Source organism: Natator depressus, chromosome 7, assembly GCF_965152275.1.
Source record: "Natator depressus isolate rNatDep1 chromosome 7, rNatDep2.hap1, whole genome shotgun sequence".
NCBI lineage: Eukaryota > Metazoa > Chordata > Testudines > Cheloniidae > Natator > Natator depressus.
This window is the reverse complement of record NC_134240.1, coordinates 8,939,861-8,960,899: the sequence shown is the minus strand read 5'-3', so window position 1 is coordinate 8,960,899 and position 21,039 is coordinate 8,939,861. Positions and strand designations below refer to the sequence as shown.

The 21,039-nt window shown below is 45.1% G+C and overlaps 1 protein-coding gene across 1 annotated transcript; it reads right to left on the bottom strand.

Moving 5' to 3' along the window:
* Positions 1-4,575: 4,575 nt before the first annotated feature.
* Positions 4,576-21,029, bottom strand: ARL6IP5 (ARF like GTPase 6 interacting protein 5). The gene is made up of 3 exons (XM_074957462.1): positions 20,732-21,029; positions 6,881-7,098; positions 4,576-6,473 (listed from the first exon to the last, which is right to left on the bottom strand). The coding sequence occupies exons 1-3, from the start codon at positions 20,905-20,907 to the stop codon at positions 6,301-6,303; spliced, it is 567 nt and encodes a 188-aa protein (XP_074813563.1). The 5' UTR covers positions 20,908-21,029; the 3' UTR covers positions 4,576-6,300.
* Positions 21,030-21,039: the final 10 nt, after the last annotated feature.

Sequence of the window (21,039 nt, the reverse complement as noted above, 5' to 3'; positions counted from 1 at the left end):
TCATTTACAGCTGTCACATGAAGAGAATATTCTAACTGGGATGTGCCAGTGTTGTCTCTCTCTTCCAATTGAATGACTAGCAGAAAAAGAAGCATGGTCAGGAAGAGGTGGGAAGAGCCAAAGTGGCTCCGAGCCACTCTTATTCAGCTCTGTTCCCAGAGCCAATTCAGGACACAGCCTAAGTTGAGCAGCTTTTCAAGGGTCCGTCTGGTGAAGGCGCACGCTTCCCTCCATTGCCAGCCAGAGAGCGTGTGAGGGATGACAGAGCTGCTGCAGTGACCCTATGCCATCAGCCGATCCCTACATGAAGGGAATGCTCCCAGGGCTGGTTAAGGTGATTTTATGGCTGATCATTCTAGTGAATCAGGCTCATCATGTTCATGTAAAATTTTCATTGTGCTCCTAATGTCTACACTGTGTAGTAACAAAGAGGGGGAAGCAAATGAGCGATAGGAGCTGCTCTGCACTCTCAACGTGCAAGGGTGGCTAAGTGTTTGGAAGAAAACGGGGCAACCCCATCCCTTCCTTTGAGGGAAGGAAAAGCAAGCAAAAGCCCATCACTACCTTATGTGTAATCACAGGTGGGACCATATGCTAATATGGCATGCAGGCCACATTCAGGCAGAAATTGGCACCATAGATTAAAGATGCAGAAGGGACATATATGGAGAAAAGACTGGAACATGCATCTCAGTGGCATCAACACAACCCTTGCTTGTGGGTGCAAGAGAGTTCAGGGGAAGGTGTGGCCAAAGGAAAGGTAGGTGGAATCTAGGAAAGTGCCACACAAAAATGGTGCCTTCTCAAAAGGCACAAAGGCAGGCTGCCAAAACAAGTTGGCTACTCTTCACAGCCATCAGTTCCTACTGTAAGAGAGGAATGTGCATCAGGAAAAGATCCCATCTCTCACCCTGTCAGAAAGCATGCAAAAGCAAACACCTGGAGGCTTATAGCACTACCCCCATTCAAGCCCTGCTCCACTGGAGGACTGGTTTGTTTCAGAGCAGACACTCCCTTACCATTGAAGTTTATCCACATTGGACTGAGCCTCATGGTATGCAGATTTATTAGTGTGGTCATGTCTGGTGTCATGCTATTTCACAGGGTTCAGGTCTGAAGGGTGGTATTGGGGATGCGGATCACATCACGATCCTTTTCCTTCAATGAGTTATATACACACATCAGCTACTTGCAGTCTCCTACCTCAACCCTAATAGGATTGCACTACTTTTTCCACTGCTTATACCTCTGCAGACTCCTCATCTTCAGTAGGGTTGGAAAAAGGTAACTGAACTCATCTCCCACCCTTTTCTGATGGCCACTTATAGTTCCTGCCAAGCATATTTGGGTGGGGCATAGCTTCTTTAAAAAAAAAAAAATCCAACAATACATGCCTCACTCTTGCCTTCTGTACTTCAAGGTCCCAATGGATTCTGCTAAGGCCAGAAATAGGATCAAACTTCAAGGATAAGGGGTTGCTCTAGGCTGTGTGCCCCACCCCCCACAAAACCCAGTAGCAGATACTAACTGGGATTATTGTTATTGTAAAGGTACAATCTGTTATCTTGTACAGGACGGTGTCCCCATTTGCTTCATAGAATATCAGGGTTGGAAGGGACCTCAGGAGGTCATCTAGTCCAACCCCCTGCTCAAAGCAGGACCAATCCCCAATCAAATCATCCCAGCCAAGGCTTTGTCAAGCCTGACCTTAAAAACTTCCAAGGAAGGAGATTCTACCACCTCCCTAGGTAACGCATTCCAGTGTTTTACCACCCTCCTAGTGAAAAAGTTTTTCCTAATATCCAACCTAAACCTCCCCCACTGCAACTTGAGACCATTACTCCTTGTCCTGTCATCTTCTACCACTGAGAGTAGTCTAGAACCATCCTCTCTGGAACCACCTCTCAGGTAGTTGAAAGCAGCTATCAAATCCCCCCTCATTCTTCTCTTCCGCAGACTAAACAATCCCAGTTCCCTCAGCCTCTCCTCATAAGTCATGTGTTCCAGACCCCTAATCATTTTTGTTGCCCTTTGCTGGACTCTCTCCAATTTATCTACATCCCTCTTGTAGTGTGGGGCCCAAAACTGGACACAGTACTCCAGATGAGGCCTCACCAATGTCGAATAGAGGGGAACGATTGCGTCCCTCGATCTGCTCGCTATGCCACTACTTATACATCCCAAAATGCCATTGGCCTTCTTGGCAACAAGGGCACACTGCTGACTCATATCCAGCTTCTCGTCCACTGTAACCCCAGGTCCTTTTCCGCAGAACTGCTGCCTAGCCATTCGGTCCCTAGTCTGTAGCTGTGCATTGGGTTCTTCCGTCCTAAGTGCAGGACCCTGCACTTATCCTTATTGAACCTCATCAGGTTTCTTTTGGCCCAATCCTCCAATTTGTCTAGGTCCCTCTGTATCCTACCTACCACTCCTCCCAGTTTAGTATCATCCGCAAGTTTGTTGAGAGTGCAATCCACACCATCCTCCAGATCATTTATGAAGATATTGAACAAAACCGGCCCCAGGACCGACCCCTGGGGCACTCCACTTGACACCGGCTGCCAACTAGACATGGAGCCATTGATCACTACCCGTTGAGCCCGACAATCTAGCCAACTTTCTACCCACCTTATAGTACATTCAGCCAGCCCATACTTCTTTAACTTGCTGACAAGAATACTGTGGGAGACTGTGTCAAAAGCTTTGCTAAAGTCAAGAAACAACACATCCACTGCTTTCCCTTCATCCACAGAATCAGTAATCTCATCATAGAAGGCGATTAGATTAGTCAGGCATGACCTACCCTTGGTGAATCCATGCTGACTGTTCCTGATCACTTTCCTCTCATGCAAGTGCTTCAGGATTGATTCCTTGAGGACCTGCTCCATGATTTTTCCGGGGACTGAGGTGAGGCTGACTGGCCTGTAGTTCCCGGGATCCTCCTTCTTCCCTTTTTTAAAGATTGGCACTACGTTAGCCTTTTTCCAGTCAGTCATCTGGGACTTCCCCCGTTCGCCACGAGTTTTCAGAGATAATGGCCAATGGCTCTGCAATCACATCCGCCAATTCCTTTAGCACTCTCGGATGCAACTCGTCCGGCCCCATGGACTTGTGCACGTCCAGCTTTTCTAAATAGTCCCTAACCACCCTCTTTCTCCACAGAGGGCTGGCCATCTACTCCCCATGTTGCGATGCCCAGCGCAGCAGTCTGGGAGCTGTCCTTGTTAGTGAAGACAGAGGCAAAACAAAGCATTGAGCACATTAGCTTTTTCCACATCCTCTGTCACTAGGTTGCCTCCCTCATTCAGTAAGGGGCCCACACTTTCCTTGGCTTTCTTCTTGTTGCCAACATACCTGAAGAAACCCTTCTTGTTACTCTTGACATCTCTTGCTAGCTGCAGCTCCAGGTGCGATTTGGCCCTCCTGATTTCATTCCTACATGCCCGAGCAATATTTTTATACTCTTCCCTGGTCATATGTCCAACCTTCCACTTCTTGTAAGCGTCTTTTTTATGTTTAAGATCCGCTAGGATTTCACCATTAAGCCAAGCTGGTCGCCTGCCATGTTTACTATTCTTTCGACTCATCGGGATGGTTTGTCCCTGTAACCTCAACAGGGATTCCTTGAAATACAGCCAGCTCTCCTGGACTCCTTTCTCCTTCATGTTAGTCCCCCAGGGGATCCTACCCATCCGCTCCCTGAGGGAGTCGAAGTCTGCTTTCCTGAAGTCCAGGGTCCGTATCCTGCTGCTTACCTTTCTTCCCTGTGTCAGGATCCTGAACTCGACCATCTCATGGTCACTGCCTCCCAGATTCCCATCCACTTTTGCTTCCCCCACTAATGCTTCAATTTCCTTTGAAGACATATAGCAGTTTACCTCTTTCTGTTGCAGAAGCTGTGTGTGTACACATACAAATCAGGCTTCCCCCTGCTGCATATAGTGTACTGATTTACTCCCACTTAGTTTGAGGTTTTGGAGAGGTGTTGTTTTTAAGTTGGGAGGTGAAGGCAGAAGTCTTCTCCCTTCAAGCCATGTCTAAAGTAGAAATTTAGTTAGGTGGGGGTGGAAACTGAAGATTATTCATATAAGGTAGCTGTGCTCTGTACAAGCACTTTGGAGTTTTTGTGCTATTTGGTATGCTAAAGGCTTTAAAAAAAAAAAAGTCGGACATCCAAACACTGGAAAATTTGGTTTAACAAAAAACAAAAACCAACTGTACACCACCCAGCTTGGTAAGCATACCATTTCTCAAAGTAATCCAAAGAGGCAGCCCTCCCTACTCTCCTCCACCCAGAAACCCACTCACCTAAAAGGATACAAATATCCTTAGTGCTCTACTGCAATGACTCACTATGGCATGTTCCAAATCCATTCCCTTTTTAAAAAGGAAAGGCAACCCACAGTGCATTGTGTTGTGCTTTTGTTATATGTAAAGTAGTGACCATAGTTCAAAAACCAAAAAAGTTTGTCACTTAAACCGAATCATATTATTGTAGAGTAGTGTGATCTTGATTAAAGCTCACTTTTCTGCATCATGATTAGTTAAAAAAAAATGAAATAAATGCACTCTGTTTTAACAATGGTTAAACTTTATTCTTCACAACTAATTTTTAAAATTCTACAATGTAACCATATATTCATGAAGTCATAGGCTAGTATCTCTTCTGTAAGTGTAGCAAGAACTAATCATCAAAAGCTAAGACAATGTACTATAATAAAGGAGCAGGTCATTGCTTCTTACCCTGGAATATACACGTAAAGAAGCTTCTAATAAATACTGATCACTCTGGAACATTTGCATGGAATGAGGTGTTTAGACTCAAACAATTCATTTGGAAGAAACCCCAGGTGTGTGCGCACATGCACACACATGCGTCTATACACATGAACTTTGAAGAGGTTTTTGGGATATCTGCTGTACCTGCCATGTAAATCAAGTCAGTTACACATAAATACTTCATAAAAAAGGGAGGAGAGATGCAAGACTGATGGTTACACACTATGTTAATCTGCATACGTTTTTCCATGCATATGGTTTAGGTAGCACAGACTGCAGTCAAGCTGAAGTTTACTGAAGCTATTTGTAACAATAGCTCTTGAAAATAATTGCTTACATGAATTTGGAAATGGTTTTAAGAACATGTAATTTGTTTTTATTTACAAGTCTGAAATCTGGTCTTATTTCCCTTGAATAGAGCCACAAGTGGAATAAATTAGCAAGATGTATGTTTTAGCCAGTGTCTTCTTTAAACAGGAAGAGTCAGAGCACAATTTGGACAATGAGGTAAGTCCTAAAATCTCAAGGGACAGTTTTAAAACAAAAAACAAAACAAAACCAGAACTCCAAATAATATAGTGTTCTAGTTATTCTTACAGTCCACAGGGTTTTTTTTAAGTATTAAAAGAAACCAGTTGCAAAAACCCACACCTTGTAAGTGTGAAATTGTGGCTCTATTGAAGGCAATTGCAAAAAAGCTTTCATGGACCTCAAGAGAGCCAAAGATGTCAGAGACATTTAAGGCTCATAATAACCTTCAGAGACACATGAGCCTCTCCTACTGAATTCAGTCAAATTTGCATTGGTGCATTATAGGCAGAGCTGGACAAGGGGGCTATATAGTTTACCTATGTTGCCCATTTAGACTTGGATCTCCTGCTATAAGAAATATTACATTTTGGTGAACAGACTAGGAGCATGCAAGGTGACTTGTGTGCTCTGGTCAATTTATTCTTTCCATTTGCTACTTCAGATAATAAGATGGCTTGACTATAACCCGCTTGAAAAGGTAAGCTGATAGGAGGACACCCCCTAGAGGTTTTTTTGGGGGGAGGAGAAGGAAGGAAATGAAAAAAAAAATTTGTATTGGCAGAGCTTTCAGCCAGTCCTGACTGCCAGATTTTTGTCTGGTGACATTTTTAGCCAACTGGTAGTGCACTAAACAGCCTCACCCCTATATCATCCCTCCAATGAAGTGCATTATAAATACTTAGATGTGACACTGGCTACCAAGAACAGGTTCAGAGACTGCAATTCATGTTTGTTTCCCCTGCCAGAAAACAAGTGCTTTAAAAACAGTTAGTGCATGTGTATGCAATACCAAGACATTTTACCATACTCTAGAAAGGTGAATCTCTCCTCCCTAGCCTTAGAGGAGTCCTGCATAGCTTTGTATACCTGTATCTTGCCATTTTCAATCTATACAGTACGTGCATCTCAGACAAATTGAAAGCAAGCTTTGACAAAAGTAAATAGCAACTAAATTCCTGCAACAGATAAGAATGCCATATTATGTGCATCTTATTCCTTCACTTTAGCAATATAATCAGCCAGTTTGTTGATGTTCTCTTCCTGCTGTTCAAGGGCATCAAGTACTATGCCCATAGGGGTCTTCTTCAAACCTATTCCTTCCATTTTATTCTCCAGTTTGTTCTTTATGCTCCGAAGCCTCAGAGACGCATGGATAAATATCACTAAGAACAGAAATACATGTTTGTTAACTGACATGCCCCCACTGAATACTTAGCTCTTCAGTATCTCTCAAAGCACTTTGAATGACTTTGTAAATGAGTGGACATCCAAAAGTAGGAAGCTGAAAGTCTAACACATATGTACTGATATGGTCTGCTTAAGAAGTCATGTAAGTATATGTCTACCTCCAGTATAGTTTATTGTTCTTAAAAGGAAAACATTAGATTCCTTCAAGTTTCACTTGCTAGCAGCCTTGAAAGTCAATTGTATAAAATTTGTTTTGGGACAATTTTTAAAACCTCAAATTTCATATACTAAGTGGAGCCAAGGGTTAATTCAGAGTGAAGAGACTTGAGCTTTTAGTTTTAGTCATTAAGGGGGGGAGGGGAGGGAGAAAAGCTATACTTACACAGTAGAGGAAATGTTATCCCAAATATGAACACCATGACACCTCCAAAATAGGATATCAAGAAGTAACTAGACAGCAGGATGGCTACCACAAACGCAGTTGGGTACTGTTTCTTGAACTTGCGAAGGATGTCTTTGTTGTGTGATGCCCACACAAAGCCTGTGAACACCAGCACCACTATGGTGCCACCAAGGATCATGTTCAGTGGGCTCAGAAATCTGGGGAGAAAGTGAGGGAAAGTGTTTGACCAACATCTTCATTTTATAACATACGAGTTATGCATTCAGCTTGAGTGTCTCACTATTGCATGATTAAGAAGATGGAGACAGTTGACAAGGCTTATGCTTCAGTGCCTCAAAACCCTTATCAGCCAGCTTCAGACATTCACATGTCGCGCTTTGTTAGCCATAACGTTGTCATGCAGAGACCGCAAGCCATTGGTAAGCGATGTGCTTAATTAGTATTGTTCTCATGTGTATTTACACACACTATTCTGCCCCTGCCCTCGTTTTTGGAGGAGTTCAGTGTTCATGAAAGCAAGGAACTCACATCTGGCTAAAAAGAATCCTGAAGGCATCACCATCAGCACATCTCAACGCCACCCACCCATTTCACTCCTGAGCCTTTGCTGAGCAGCAGCAGCAGACGGACAGTCATGCCAGATAGCGTGATGGCCTAGTACTTGCTGGGACCGGTCTTCTCCATTTGTGGCTTAAAACAGGATCTAACCTAGTCTTCAGGAGGTGAAAAACACAGTGATGACCTACTGTACTGCCTTGAGCTTCAGATGGTTTAATTTACATTCCCTGTCTCCCCCCCCCCCCACTATATTATGCAGAATGGGCCTTTGACTTCTATTTGTATTCTAAATCTTCAGATATAGTCTAAGTAAAAGAGATGCAGAGATATCACGTGTGTCAAATCAAGGTGGTGTGTATCCCTAGGTAGGGCAATTACTTTCATCAGCAAACTGCAGGTAGCATGTGCGTCTCAGGGTCAGAAGGAACTAGGGTCTAGGACAGAGGTCCTGCAGGGAAGTTCTAGAAACAGCCCAGTTCAGCAAGAAAGCCAAGACTGGAAACAGAACATTCAACTTCAGATCGTGTGATAGAGGAGACACACTGGACAGACCTTAATTAACATTACTAAATTAAGTTCAATCCTTTGAAGCCCCATTGTATTTAAAATGCAATTGCTTGTATGTTATTGTGAGTCTATGTAACTTTGGGTACGTTCATGCACTTTCTCTGATTATCAGCCCTTTGAAGAACCCCCAAGAGGTTTGTATATTGTTGTTCCAACTAGATTCTCCAGGACCAAACAAAGAATTTTTGGATAAATGGCCTGGTTTTAAACTGGCTCAGGGCCTTTTATCTGGTCCTGCAAACAGACAGGACCCCAGTCCTTAGGGAAGGATTGGAAGAACTTTGGCCTACTGAGGCCCCATAAGACAGCGTTAGTTCTAAGGTGAGACTTAAGAACTTGTGACCACAAGAGACCCCCTCATGCCAGTGCCCATGTTAGAGACATTTGGTGGGCAGGGGAATTGCTGGTAAACTTATTAGCATGTGTTTAGGTTTTTGTATTGTTTACTATGTTTTCTCCATAATCTTACATCCCAAGAATAAATAGGCTTGCACAGTTAGTGCTATGGTACCATATCCTGAGCAATTACCCCATAACAGTGAGGAGAAAGACAAAGCAGGTGTGCTTAGGCAGACTGTCTTTTGCTGGAACAACACAGTGAAGGCAGTGGGACTGTTTAGCCTGGGAATGCCCTGCTCAGGATGGAGAGAGACATGGGTCTCCAGAGAAGGGCTTCTTGCTCCCTGGCCATTGCCTGAGAGTGGGTGTCCTTGCTGGGCTATAAAGGAAAAACAGATGCAGTTGTCCTGAACTATGACAACTAGACAACCAAACCCCAGGATGGGAACTCCACCTGCTCTCCCCACTCTTCAAATATGTGTTGGCCATTTTTTCTGCCCCTCCCCTAACCATAACTTGCTTAGCCTGCTACTAATTTTTGCTTATGAAGTGCAGTCTATTAATGCATAAGAATGACCACACTAGGTCAGACCAATGGACTATCTTGCCCAGTACATTGGCAATGGCCAGTGCCAGATGCGTCAGAGGGAATGACCAGACCAGGGCAATCATCCAGTGATCCATCCCCTAACATCCAGTCTCAGCTTCCGTCAGTTAGAGGTTATGGTTCACCTGGAATATGGTGTTGAATCCCTGACCATCTTGGCTAATAGATGAGCTTATGGAGGATAGGTCCATCAATGGCTAATTCTTTGAGCCATTTATACTTTTGGCCTTCAAAACATCCCCTGGGAATGACTTCCACAGGTTGACTGTGCATTGTGTGAAGTACTTTGTTTGTTTTAAGCCCACAGTTACAAACAGAACAGTTCTTATGACCAAGATGATCCTGATTTGCCACTGTCAAATGGGGGTCATCCCTACTGTAACAATTCCAGTATTTCAGGCCATAATTCATCTCAGACATAACCAGATGCAACACTAAAGCTAAGTGACCTGCCCACACTTACATCAACACTAAGCTTGGCTCATCCTGTTGGACAACTGCTGTAGCATATGGTAGCATTTATAGTCTGTCTTTAATGTCCAACAAAAATGAAGAGCCATTTTGTACACATTATCTAGTTACACTGGCAATATTTGTATCCACTACTCTGACAAAGGGTTCTGTGGGAAAGGGGAAAACTAAATCACTTTGGTTTGAAACAACTCGTCTCCAGTTTCCTCTGTAGGTCAGCTGTCCCAACAAGGATGGGACAACTGGATTGAAAAATAAAAAATGCAAGTTAGCTGCCCACCTGCTTCTGTTATTCATGTCTGAGCTCCAGCAAGGCACACAGGAACTCTGATAGGGCAGGCCTGTTTGCAACATTTGAGTCATTTGTCTTGCAGTCAACCACAGACTATATTTAGGTTAAAACGGTCTCAAGCTTCCAGGCTGGAAAAAGTGACCAGCGTTACTCCAGGCAGAAATTATTTTAAGTCTGTGCTCTGCTGCAGCAGGATTTCTGATCAGACAACACTAGTACTGCTAGTATACGTTTCAGAACCAAAGTGCGCGCGCATGTGTGTAAGTCTAAATACACCTCCTTTCCCCCTCCACAAGGAGGATTAACCTTGTTAACTTCTATGAGAAATGACCTAGTCTGTTTAATAGTTTGCCAGTAGCCGGTCACTAGATTTGGGTGCAGGAGGTAGAGCCTTGTCCCAAGTTACATTTGTAGCAAATTTGATTTGTTCCACTTCAACATTCAGAGGCTTTTTTATTTATTTTTCCAGTTTAGGAATTGGGGGTTTGTATAAATAGTTTCTGTCCAAACATTAAATGGAAGAATATTTTTCTCCATATTGACAGGTAGTTCATATCAAATCTCTACATGTTTTTTAAAGTTGTATTCTAGGGAGTTTGTGCAGTTGAACTTCCTCAGATGCAAAGACCACTGCAAGTGATCCCAAAAGACAGCTTTCCCAAGGAAAGCCTTAATCTGAAGTACATGCTTTCTGAAGTGGGATGAATTGCAGAGTACAAAGAAGCAGTGAGTGTAACTATCAAATGAGATCATTCAGAGCCGCATAAAGGCAGATTAGTAGTAAGCTGTCCAAAGAACATGAATATTCATGTTGTGAGCCATGTGGTTCAGATTCCCCAACACTGTTGAATTCAATCTTGGATGTCTCTTATGCCATTTTCCCTGTAACATAGTTTCTGAAAGCCATCTGCATTATGCAGTACTGCTTCCTGCCCACACAGTGCTACAACAGGATCATGCTCACAATAACTAAATTCCATCAGAGAGGAGTCGTCAAATGCTGGCATATTTCACAAAGGCTGCCTTCTGCTACCTGAGTGTGTAAGTCAGACTTGTGATCACTCTTTCTAGATATCTGCTATATTTAATGCACCCCCTGATTTAAGGGAAGATGGAACAGGACAATCCTAGTTTTCCAGGTAGAATATTTTGCCTCTGAACTTGTGAACAGTAAGGTTTTCAACTTAGTCCAAAATATCAGAGTAAGTGACAGTAGGTTCCTGTTACAGATGCCAACAACGTGTAGTGGAGCTGCCTCTCATTAGGTTAAACCTGGGTATTGCGTTTTGGAGCATAGGTTTGAGTTCTTTGCAGCACTTATCCAATACCAGTGATTGGTTAATAGGTATTCTTTGAGAATACCTCCTCCCATCCCAAAGTAGAACAATTAGTTCTGTAGATTGTGAGGTTCAGAATTGCTTTCCGAAGGGCCAGGTTTTTTTTTTTTTTTACATCATTGTAAATCTGAAGCATCTCCTCTGATGTCAGGGCTATCTTTAAGAAAATCAGAATCGGTCTCTGGGATGAGCTACACCAACCCACTGCTTGTCTGTCTGTAGAATGGCAGCAGCGTGCTAAAGCAGTATCACACCCCAACACTCAGCAGAGCATGGGCTGCGCAAGTGAATGATGATAGGCAGTTCATGATTAAGGTAATGAGGGAGAGACTAGAGCACCAGGTACTGCATGCTTTTGCACTTGTATCTGAGAATAGGCGATATATTGACCCATATGCAGTCTCTTAAAGTGGTGTCCTGGAAGTTCCCCTTCAAACAGCACAGGAAGTACTGTTGTGGCCTTGCTTAGATATCTCTCTCTTATCACAGTCTGATAGTGACTTCCCAGACCTCAAGTTTGAAGCCTAGATTGAAGTCTTCCAAACTTGCAGAGACTAGATACTTTCTAAATACAGTTCTCCTTTGAAAGGTTTATTAGGCGTCTCAAGCATTTTAAAAGGCATCTAATAGGGCAGCAGCACTGTGGCAATGAGTTTTAGGTTGCTCAGACAACTTGAAAACCAGAAGCTTGGGAAGAAGGCAACAACTAGTTCTCGTTTCCCCACAGAGAAATTAAGGCAGGAATAACACAGTGTCAAGAGGAAGTACAAAGAGCCCAGAACCAACAGCATGCCAAGTGGATGCTGCATTCCTTTCTAGGATGAAGGAGGAGTGAGCCAGAGGTCTGGGTCCAGCAGAGAATGGAACAAATCAGTCGGGAAAAGCCAGCCATTTAGAGATGGAATCTCTCTGTAGTCTCTTCATTACAGGAAGTACCCCTCTGCCTTCTTTCTGAGACAGTGTTTGCTTTCATAGAAGCTGCAGTAAGAAATGCAAGAAGACAGATATGGGAATTGACTTTATTTGTGCTGTCAGGCTGGTAGGCCTGATTGGGTGAAGGGCAAGGAAGGAAGTCAAGCAGTATTGCAAGGGAGAGGGGATAGCTACTGAAAAAAAAAAAAACTAGCCAGCTGGGCTAAGAGTTCAAATAGTCCTTTTGTAAGAAGACCCGGCACTAGGTATAAGCAGACTAAACAATTGCTTAGGGCCCCCATTAATTATTAGTATGTGTTGGGGGCAAAAATATTCCTGCTGATGGCCCCCAGTGGGCTAGCACCAGCATGGTTTGGAAATTAAGGATGGCAGACAGCGCTCCAGTGAGTTTCCTCTTTTACATGAGTCTAGGCAGAGGACAGTTCAAGAGGTGGCCCTCGGTCAAGCTTTTAAAGGGGGGATGCTTTAAGAACAGAGCTAGATTGAGCCTGTGCTTTACTTAGCAGCGGTCACGCCTGTCAGCTTGTTTTGTTTTACATGCGGCCTTACTGCAGGAAAGTCTCTATTAAAATGCTGGCAGAACCTGTGTTTCTTATTGCTTAGCAGAGCTTTTTGCTAACTGCCTCATGACTGACTAGGCTCACCCTCAGAATATATTTGTTTAGAGGGAATACATATGAGAGATACACACCCTTTCTCTAGAGGCCCAAGAAAGTTATGCCTGTGTTCCCCCCCCCACCCACATTCCAGTAAATGAGCAGGCATAGTGCTGCTTTACTCACTTATGAGTTATTTCAAGACTGCACAGATCAAATTCTTCCCTCAGTTACATCTATGCAGTCTCACTGAAGCCAGTACAGTTTGCATAGGTTTAACTGATGGCAAAATTTGGTCCTGTACATTTAAGAAAGTAGGGTTGCCAGGTGTCTGACCTGAACACCTGGTCAAAAAGGGACCCTGGCAGCTCTGGTCAACACTGCTGACTGGGCTGTTAAAAATCCGGTCGGTGGCGCAGCAGGACTGGCAGGCTCCCTGCCTACCCAAGATCCATGTGGCTCCCAGAAGCAGTGGCATGTACCCCCTCTGGCTCCTAAGGTGTAGAGGCAGCCAGGGATCTCCAAGCAGTGCCCCCGCCCAAAGTGCCAGCTCTGTTGCTCCCATTGGCCAGGAACCGCAGCTAATGAGAGCTGCGGGGGTGGCGCATGCGACTGGGACAGCATGCAGAGCCACCTGGCTGTGCCACAGCGTAGGAGCCAGAGGGGGGACATGCTGCTGCTGCTTCTGGGAGCTGCTTGAGGTAAGCGCTGCCCAGAACCTGTACCCCTGACCCCAGCCCCCTGCCCCAAGCTCCCTCACCCTCTGAACCCCTCAGTCCCTGCCTTGAGCACCCTCCTGCACCCCAAATCCCCAGCCCCACCCCTGAGTCTGCACCCCCAGCCAGAGCTCTCATCTCTCCCCCCACCCTCTGCCCCAGTCTGGAGCCCCCTCCTGCACCCCGAACCCCTCATTTCTAGCCCCACCCTGGAACCCACACCCCCTGCCCAGAGCCTGCACCCCTCCCTCACCCAACCTTCTACTTCAGCCCAGACCCCCTCATACACTGAACCTCTTGGCTCCCCCAGCCTGGAGCCCCTTCCTGCACCCCAAATCCCTGATCCCCAGCTGAAGCCCTCACCCCCTCCCACACCCCAACCCCCGAGCTAGCCCAGTGAAAATGAGAGAGTAAGGGAGGGTAGGCAGCGAGTGACAGAGGGAGGTGGAGATGGAGTGAATGGGGGGCGGGTCAGAGGTGTTCAGTTTTGTGCGAGGAGAAAGTTGGCAACCCTATAAGCAAGCATGAGAACAGAGATAGTACATTTCCAACCCTTATGAGTTACCACAGATGTGTTACTCCTGGGTGAACTAAGTCTATTTAACATTTCAGTAACCGCTAGCATCCTGAGATCTCAAAGAGCTTCACAAACATGAAACAGCTATTGAAACACCATCTAGGAACAGAATCCAGGAGACCAGCTTCCAATATCCCTCTGCTAGGGCCACTAGACACCATTCCCTCCAATGCTTCCCAAATTTTGCTTTGTCATAGAGGCGGCTACCTCTATTGAATAGAGATCTATTTATTTTTTAAAGCAACAAAATGGAAGTATTGCTCACCCTCACTGTTTTTGCCATTCCAGTTATTTTTTTTAATTTATTAATAGCCCAACTCCTCCAAGCCATTAAAAATAAAGTCAGGTTTCAGAGTAGCAGCCGTGTTAGTCTGTATTTGCAAAAAGAAAAGGAGGACTTGTGGCACCTTAGAGACTAACACATTTGAGCATAAGCTTTCGTGAGCTACAGCTCACCTCATCTGATGCCTTCAGAGGAAAATACAGTGGGGAGATTTTATATACACAGAGAACGTGAAACAATGGATGCCACCACACACACTGCAAGGAGAGCGATCACCCAAGGTGAGCCATCACCAGCAGGAGGGTGGGGGAAAAAAAAAACCTTGTGGTGATAATCAAGGTGGGATCAAGGTGGGCCACCTCCAGCAGCTGACAAGAACGCCCAAGGAACAGCCAAGGGGGTGGGGGGAAATAAACATGGGGAAATAGTTTCACTCTGCACAATGACCCATCCACTCCCAGTCTCTATCTAAGCCCAAGTTAAGTTTTGCCACTTTGGAGTGATCTTCTTACACAGGGAATTATTCCAAACTATAAATCAAATCAACTAATGTGGGGCAGGGGGAGAGGAGAATAAAGCTGTTTGTCAATTTGAATGACTGTGCAGTAAGCTAATGGAAGGGAAAAAAAAAAGAAGAATCAAAGGACTGGGGGATGGGGGTGGTAAAATCACAGCATGAGGTTGCAGGTAAGCAGACGATTAAGCCATATCAGAACAGAGAGACAAGGTGGGTGAGGTAATATATTTTCTTGGACCAGCTTCTGTTGGTGAAGAAGACAAGTTTTCAAGCTCCACAGAGCTCTTTGTCGGGTCTGGAATTTGGGAAATGTACTAAGATGAAAACAAATATTCTAACTTCTTATGCTAAAGTATGTGCGTTTGATCTTGTACTAAGTGTCACAGGTAAATACATTTCCCAGATCTGAAGAAGAGCTCCATGTCGCTGGAAAACTAGTCTCTCTCACACAAACAGAAGCTGGTCCACTAAAAAGATATTACCTTACCCACCTTGTCCAATATCCTGGGACCCACACAGCTACAACAGAACAGAGACAGCTGTTGACTAACACAGGAGGGACTCTGGGATGCCTAGCTCATTTTACACGATCAGATTTTATAAGAATTTTTATAGTGGGAAGGCTCTAGTAGCTAAAATTTAAGCATTTGATGTGCATGGCAAACAAGTTCCAAACTACTGTGCAAGTTTAACTGAATATGCAGTGATTTGACTTTTAGTAAAATAGCATCAGTAAGGCATAGAAATCTATTAGGCAAGATTCCATTCTCCTGCCAGAGTGGGAGTCCCCCACTAGGATGCAGGGATCGTCTAGGTATACCTGATCCTGCCTCAGTGCACAGGGATGGAATAAATGACCTCTTTGAGGTCCCTTTCAGCCCTATATTTCTATAACTCTGATCAGAATAAAACGAACACTCTACAATCTTCATGACAGGACCGATCTATAGTTGAATGTTTTAGAAGATATTTTTAGATCTTTGGCTTATTTTTTTGGTCTGTTTGTAAAGTACCTAAAACAATGGGGCCCTGGAGCTCCTGCTGAAATACAAATTAACAACAAAGGACAGTTAAGCACCCAATTCCTATTGATTTTGGAGCACTAATGGGATATTTAATATCTTGGAATAGCTACAGGGATTCAGTGGGAGAGATAGTCTTAATATGGAGCTATGTTGCTGTGTAAGTCCAGCCTTGAAAAATCAAGTTACTGTCTACAATGTGTTTTAACACAGAACACCACTGTGATTCATTCCCACTGGCACTTTTATTGTACATGTAAACAACAACTATAGCCAAGAAATGTTAGCTTCTAGTTTCTGGATTCACAATTTTCTACTTAGTCCGGGGCGGGGGGGGGGGGGGGGAGGGGGCGCCTCACACATGAAGGATTTTTTTGTTTTTAAATGCAGTGTTGTTGTAGCCATGTTGGTCGCAGGATTTTTCTTTTTAAATGTCACACAGGGTGTGTGCATATAAATGGGCCGATTACTTAGTGGCCTTTATACTTTGCCATCTGGGACTACACACACACAGTGGTAGCTTTTATGGAATAGGATTAGCCTTCAGATGGTTCAGTACCACGTGAATTCTCTATTAAACTAGGGGAAAGCTATACAGAGGTAATATGCTGAGCACACTGTGTAAAACTGCAATAAGGGATACAAATATATACAGCTCCTTATCCCAGGTAGAGGTATCCTGTACTCACTGGATATTTCAGAAGGGTAGCCGTGTTAGTCGGTATCAGCAAAAACAATGAGGCGTCCTTGTGGCACCTTAGAGACTAACAAATTTATTTGGGCATAAGCTTTTGTGGGCTAAAACCCACTTCATCAGATGCATGGAGTGAAAAATACAGTAGGCAGGTATAAGCATACAGCACATGACAAGATGGAAGTGGGGGGTCAGTGCTAACTAGGCCAATTCAAATCAGGGTGGATGTGGCCCATTCCCAACAGTTGATAAGAAGGGGTGAATATCCGAGGGAAAATTATTTTGTAGTGACCCAGCCACTACCAGTCTTTATTCAGGCCTAATTTGATGATGTCAAGTTTGCAAATTAATTCCAGTTCTGCAGTTTCTCACTGAAGTCTGTTTTTTTGTTGAAGAATGGCCACTTACGTCTGTTATTGAGTGTCCAGGGAGATTGAAATGCTCTTCTACTTGTTTTTGAATGTTAATTCTTGATGTCTGATTTGTGTCCATTTATTCTTTTGCTTAGAGTGTCCGGTTTGGCCAATGTACACGGTAGGGGGCATTGCTGACACGATTGCATATATCACATTGGTAGATGTGCAGGTGAATGAGCCCCGATGGCGTGGCTGATGATGGCATCCCTTGAATAGATATATGGACAGAGTTGGCAACGGGTTTTGTTGTAGGGATTGGTTCCTGGGTTAGTGTTTGTTGTGTGGGGTGTAGTTGCTGGTCATTATTTGCTTCAGGTTGGGGGGCCTGTCTCCCAGCGAGGGCTGGCCTGTCTCCCAAGGTCTGTAAGAGTGAGGGATCATCCTCCAGGATCAGTGGTTGATCCCTGATGATTTGCTGGAGAGGTTTTAGTTGGGGGCTGTAGGCAATGGCTAGTGGTCTTCTGTTACTTTCTTTGTTGAGCCTGTCTTGTAGTAGGTGACTTCTGGGTACCCTTCTGGCTTTGTCAATCTGTTTCTTCACTTCCCCAGGTGGGTACTGGGGTTTTAAGAACGCTTGACCGAGATCCTGTATGTGTTTGTCTCTGTCTGAGGGATTGGAGCAAATGCAGTTGTATCTTAGGGCTTGCTTGGCTTGTATGTCCAAATAAATTAGTCTTGGAGGTGCCACAGGGACTCCTCGTTGTTTTCACTTGTGGTTGGAAGTCTAATGAGTTTCCATCTTGTCAGATTCAATTTACAACCATAAAAGAGGAGTTTTATGGTTTTACAGTCTTACTAGCAATGTGTAAGACACACAATTCCTAAGTAATGCTGATCACGTTGCCCAACACTACCACCACAACTGCCAAACTATTACAGTGTAGAAGTCAGACAGCCCAGGGTTACAAGACACACCCAGCTTGAATGAGATGAGTTAGGCTACTCTAAAACAGAGCTGACCATGGGGCAAATTTAGCCCTGTTGAGAGAGAGAGAGAGAGAGAATTTGGCACACTGCAATGGCCTTTCTGCAGAATCCTGTCGCTGCGGCCTTACACAAGTGTTTTTATGAGTTAAATCTCATATTCGACAGGGTTTTCTAGAAGATGTAGAGCCATGATGCAGTACTGGATTGCTGCCCAGTGAACAGTTAAGCATGGAGAATTTAGACAAATGGCTAAGTCTATGATTTATCGGCAGAGCTTTCTTTAGTTTCCCCGCTCAGCACACTCAGTATTTGAATTGGTGAAGTCAGCCACAATCTGTCCCCCATTAAAAAGGTCAGCTTTATGTAATGCACACCCAGAAGTATGGACGTTTCCCCATTAGGGCTTGATCTTTGCTAAAATAAGGGACTTTTGCTATTCCATTCAATGGTGGCAGGATCAGCACTCCTAGGACGCAAAGTCTTCACACAGTAGGGATCATAACTCAGGAGCAAGAAGATCTCAGACTCCAGATGTGCCTTATCCTGGTGTTTTCACTTCAGGAATTATTTCTGAAAACTAAACATCCATAACATTAACTGTTCTGGATCTGTGCACCATGCATGCTGGTGTTTTTTATTGGCAGATTCAACACATACACACACACAGCCAGAAAAATTGGTGATATTTTTTTCCCCCAGTTACACGTAGATAATCCTTATTCTAGAAGATTGAGGATTTGAGTACTGTATATCTGGTAGGGAAATGATTGAGGAGACCAAACAGGTTCAAGTTGAGGTGGCAACAGTTTATAGTGCTTTTGAGATCCTTGGCTGCAAAGTACATTCTGACTAGCGTGTTATCTGCCTTTCAGAACTGAACATTAGTTAGCAACCTGAGGTAGAGAAGAACTAACACCTGGCCAAGACACAAAGTTACACTGATTTGCCTAACAGCGAGATGTTGCACCAGTCTAAAACTACTTGTCTATTATCGCTATGCAAAAATGCTGACAATAGTTAAGGGTAGACTAAAGCGAAGTAAGCCAGTGCAACTTTGTGTTTAAAGAAGCACCAAGTAGCTTGCTCAAGGTGACAGAGCTGGGAAAACAACCCAGGAGTCCTGCCTACCTACCAGTCCCATGTTCTAATCTCTTGGCCATATAACACCCCTATACTCCCAGTTACCAGCAGCCTTCAAGCTTAGAGCAGGCAGAAGAAAAAGATATTTTATCCCATGGTGCCAGTTCCATAGCTAGTACACAGAGTAAAAATATCACCCACTTATGAAGAGTACTTCACCTTTCAAAGTCTGATCCAATGTTCATTGATGTCAATTGAAAAAATGTATTGTCAGCTTTCAGGGGGCTTCAGATTAGGCCATGTGTGTTAATGGCCTCAAGGAGTCTGACTGGATGTAGGTTCTTCGCTTTAAGCAAGTTTTCATTCTGGTTTAATGTTTTAAATGAACAAGCTGGCATCTTTACAACATGCTGTATAAATGAGATGGTGCCCTGGCTCATAGGCTTAAAGTCAGACCTGATTGAGACAAAACAGATCATCCTCACCACCCCCAATTCACTATTTAAGTGCTCTGGATTCAGATAAGTGTTGCTATTTTACCTGCCTGGACATGATAATTGCAAATGGTTTGGTTGGAAGATTAAGAGGTCCCCACCCCCATTATCACTATTTTCTGCATCTGCTTCTAAAACACCTTAACACAAGTCTTACAGCAATACTCGAGAGGGAGCCACACCAGATCCCCATCAGAAAGGGGTAAAATGTTTAGTCTCTATACTTTCTCCAGGAGCAGAAGGGCGCCATGGCACAGTTGTGCTCAGAGAGTACACCGATACCCGAATGAGACCCCCCATGTGCAAAACAATCCTGCTCTTATCATCGGACTTCCAGCACTGACTGCTCCAGGGACTGATCCTGCTCCACCTCCACAGACCTGGAGCCCTATCCTGACCTCAGACACAGCAGATGCAATACCATGACTGAACAAAACTTGGTCCCCTGAAGTTTGGGGGGGAGGGAGGGCAGAAGAGAACAGAAAACACACAAAAAGCCTATCAACAGCCAACCACACTTTCTACATTTCAACTTGTCTGATTCTGCCCTGTGGCTGGTAACCCTTTAAGCAGAAAGCACATCACTGCAGAGGAAGTGGTTTTATTTTTAAGAGGAAAAGCAGAGAGTTATGAAGAGAGCTACACAGCAGCCAGTTCCTAAACTCAGTGTTGTTTTTTGAGACTGAGCATATTAAGACTTAACATAAAAAAAATTTAAACGATTTAGGTCTCCCAAACAAGCCTCTCGCTCTTTACCCACACACACACACACACCAGCACGCCCAGAAAGAGGGAGATTGGGGGGTGGGGAGCAGAGGGAGGAGCTGTTTTAGGACTCCTACCACATAACTGTGCTGTAAAAAGGAAGCCACACCTTCCACTGACTTACACCCTTTCTCAGCTATTCCAGGTGAACAGAACCAACTCTGCTGGTTTAAATTTGAAAACCAAGGAGGTTTGCTCCCTCCCTTAACACAGCCAAGTCCTTGCACGGTCCATTTCGCCTCCGCTCCTCCGGCGGCTGTAGCAGGCCCAGCGGGTGGGGAATAAGAACCGGATCTCAGAAACCGCCGAGAACGGCGCTGGGGCCCGGACACTTGGGCGGCCTCCTCGGCCAGCCCTGCCCAGGCAGGGAGCTGCCGGCGCGGCGCGGGGGACACACGGGCACGGCCGCCAGCGTCCTGACCCTACAGCCCGCTTTGCAACCGCGTCTGCTCCACACAGCGGCCCAGGGAGCAGCGGCCTCCAGGACCCAGCCGGGACCCCCCAGCCCAGCCCAGCCCTTTGCAAGTCGCAGGAGGCCAAACCCTGAGCTCCGCTCCTGGCAGCGCAGATGGGGGGAGAAGGGGGGAGGGGGCGCCCCTTTTGCTACCCACCCCTCCCGCGCAGGAGAGGCAGACTCACCCCACAATGGAGATGACCGCGGCAGCCAGCAGCAGGTAATTGGTCTGGTAATAGAGCAGGTTGCTGACCACCCTGTTGTTCCATTTGGACACGTCTCTGAAATCCGGCCGGGCGAAGCGCTCGACGCCGGGGAAGAAGTCGTCCCAGGCTCTCCGGGGCGCAACCTGCACCTCCATCGCGCTCCCAGCCGGCGGCGGCGGCGGCCTGTCAGCTGGGCCGGGTTAAAGAGCTCCCGGCAGCGAATCCGCGCAGCCGGCCGGCTCAGCTGTGCGGGGAGCGGCCCCCGCCGCCAATGCACCGCGGCAGCA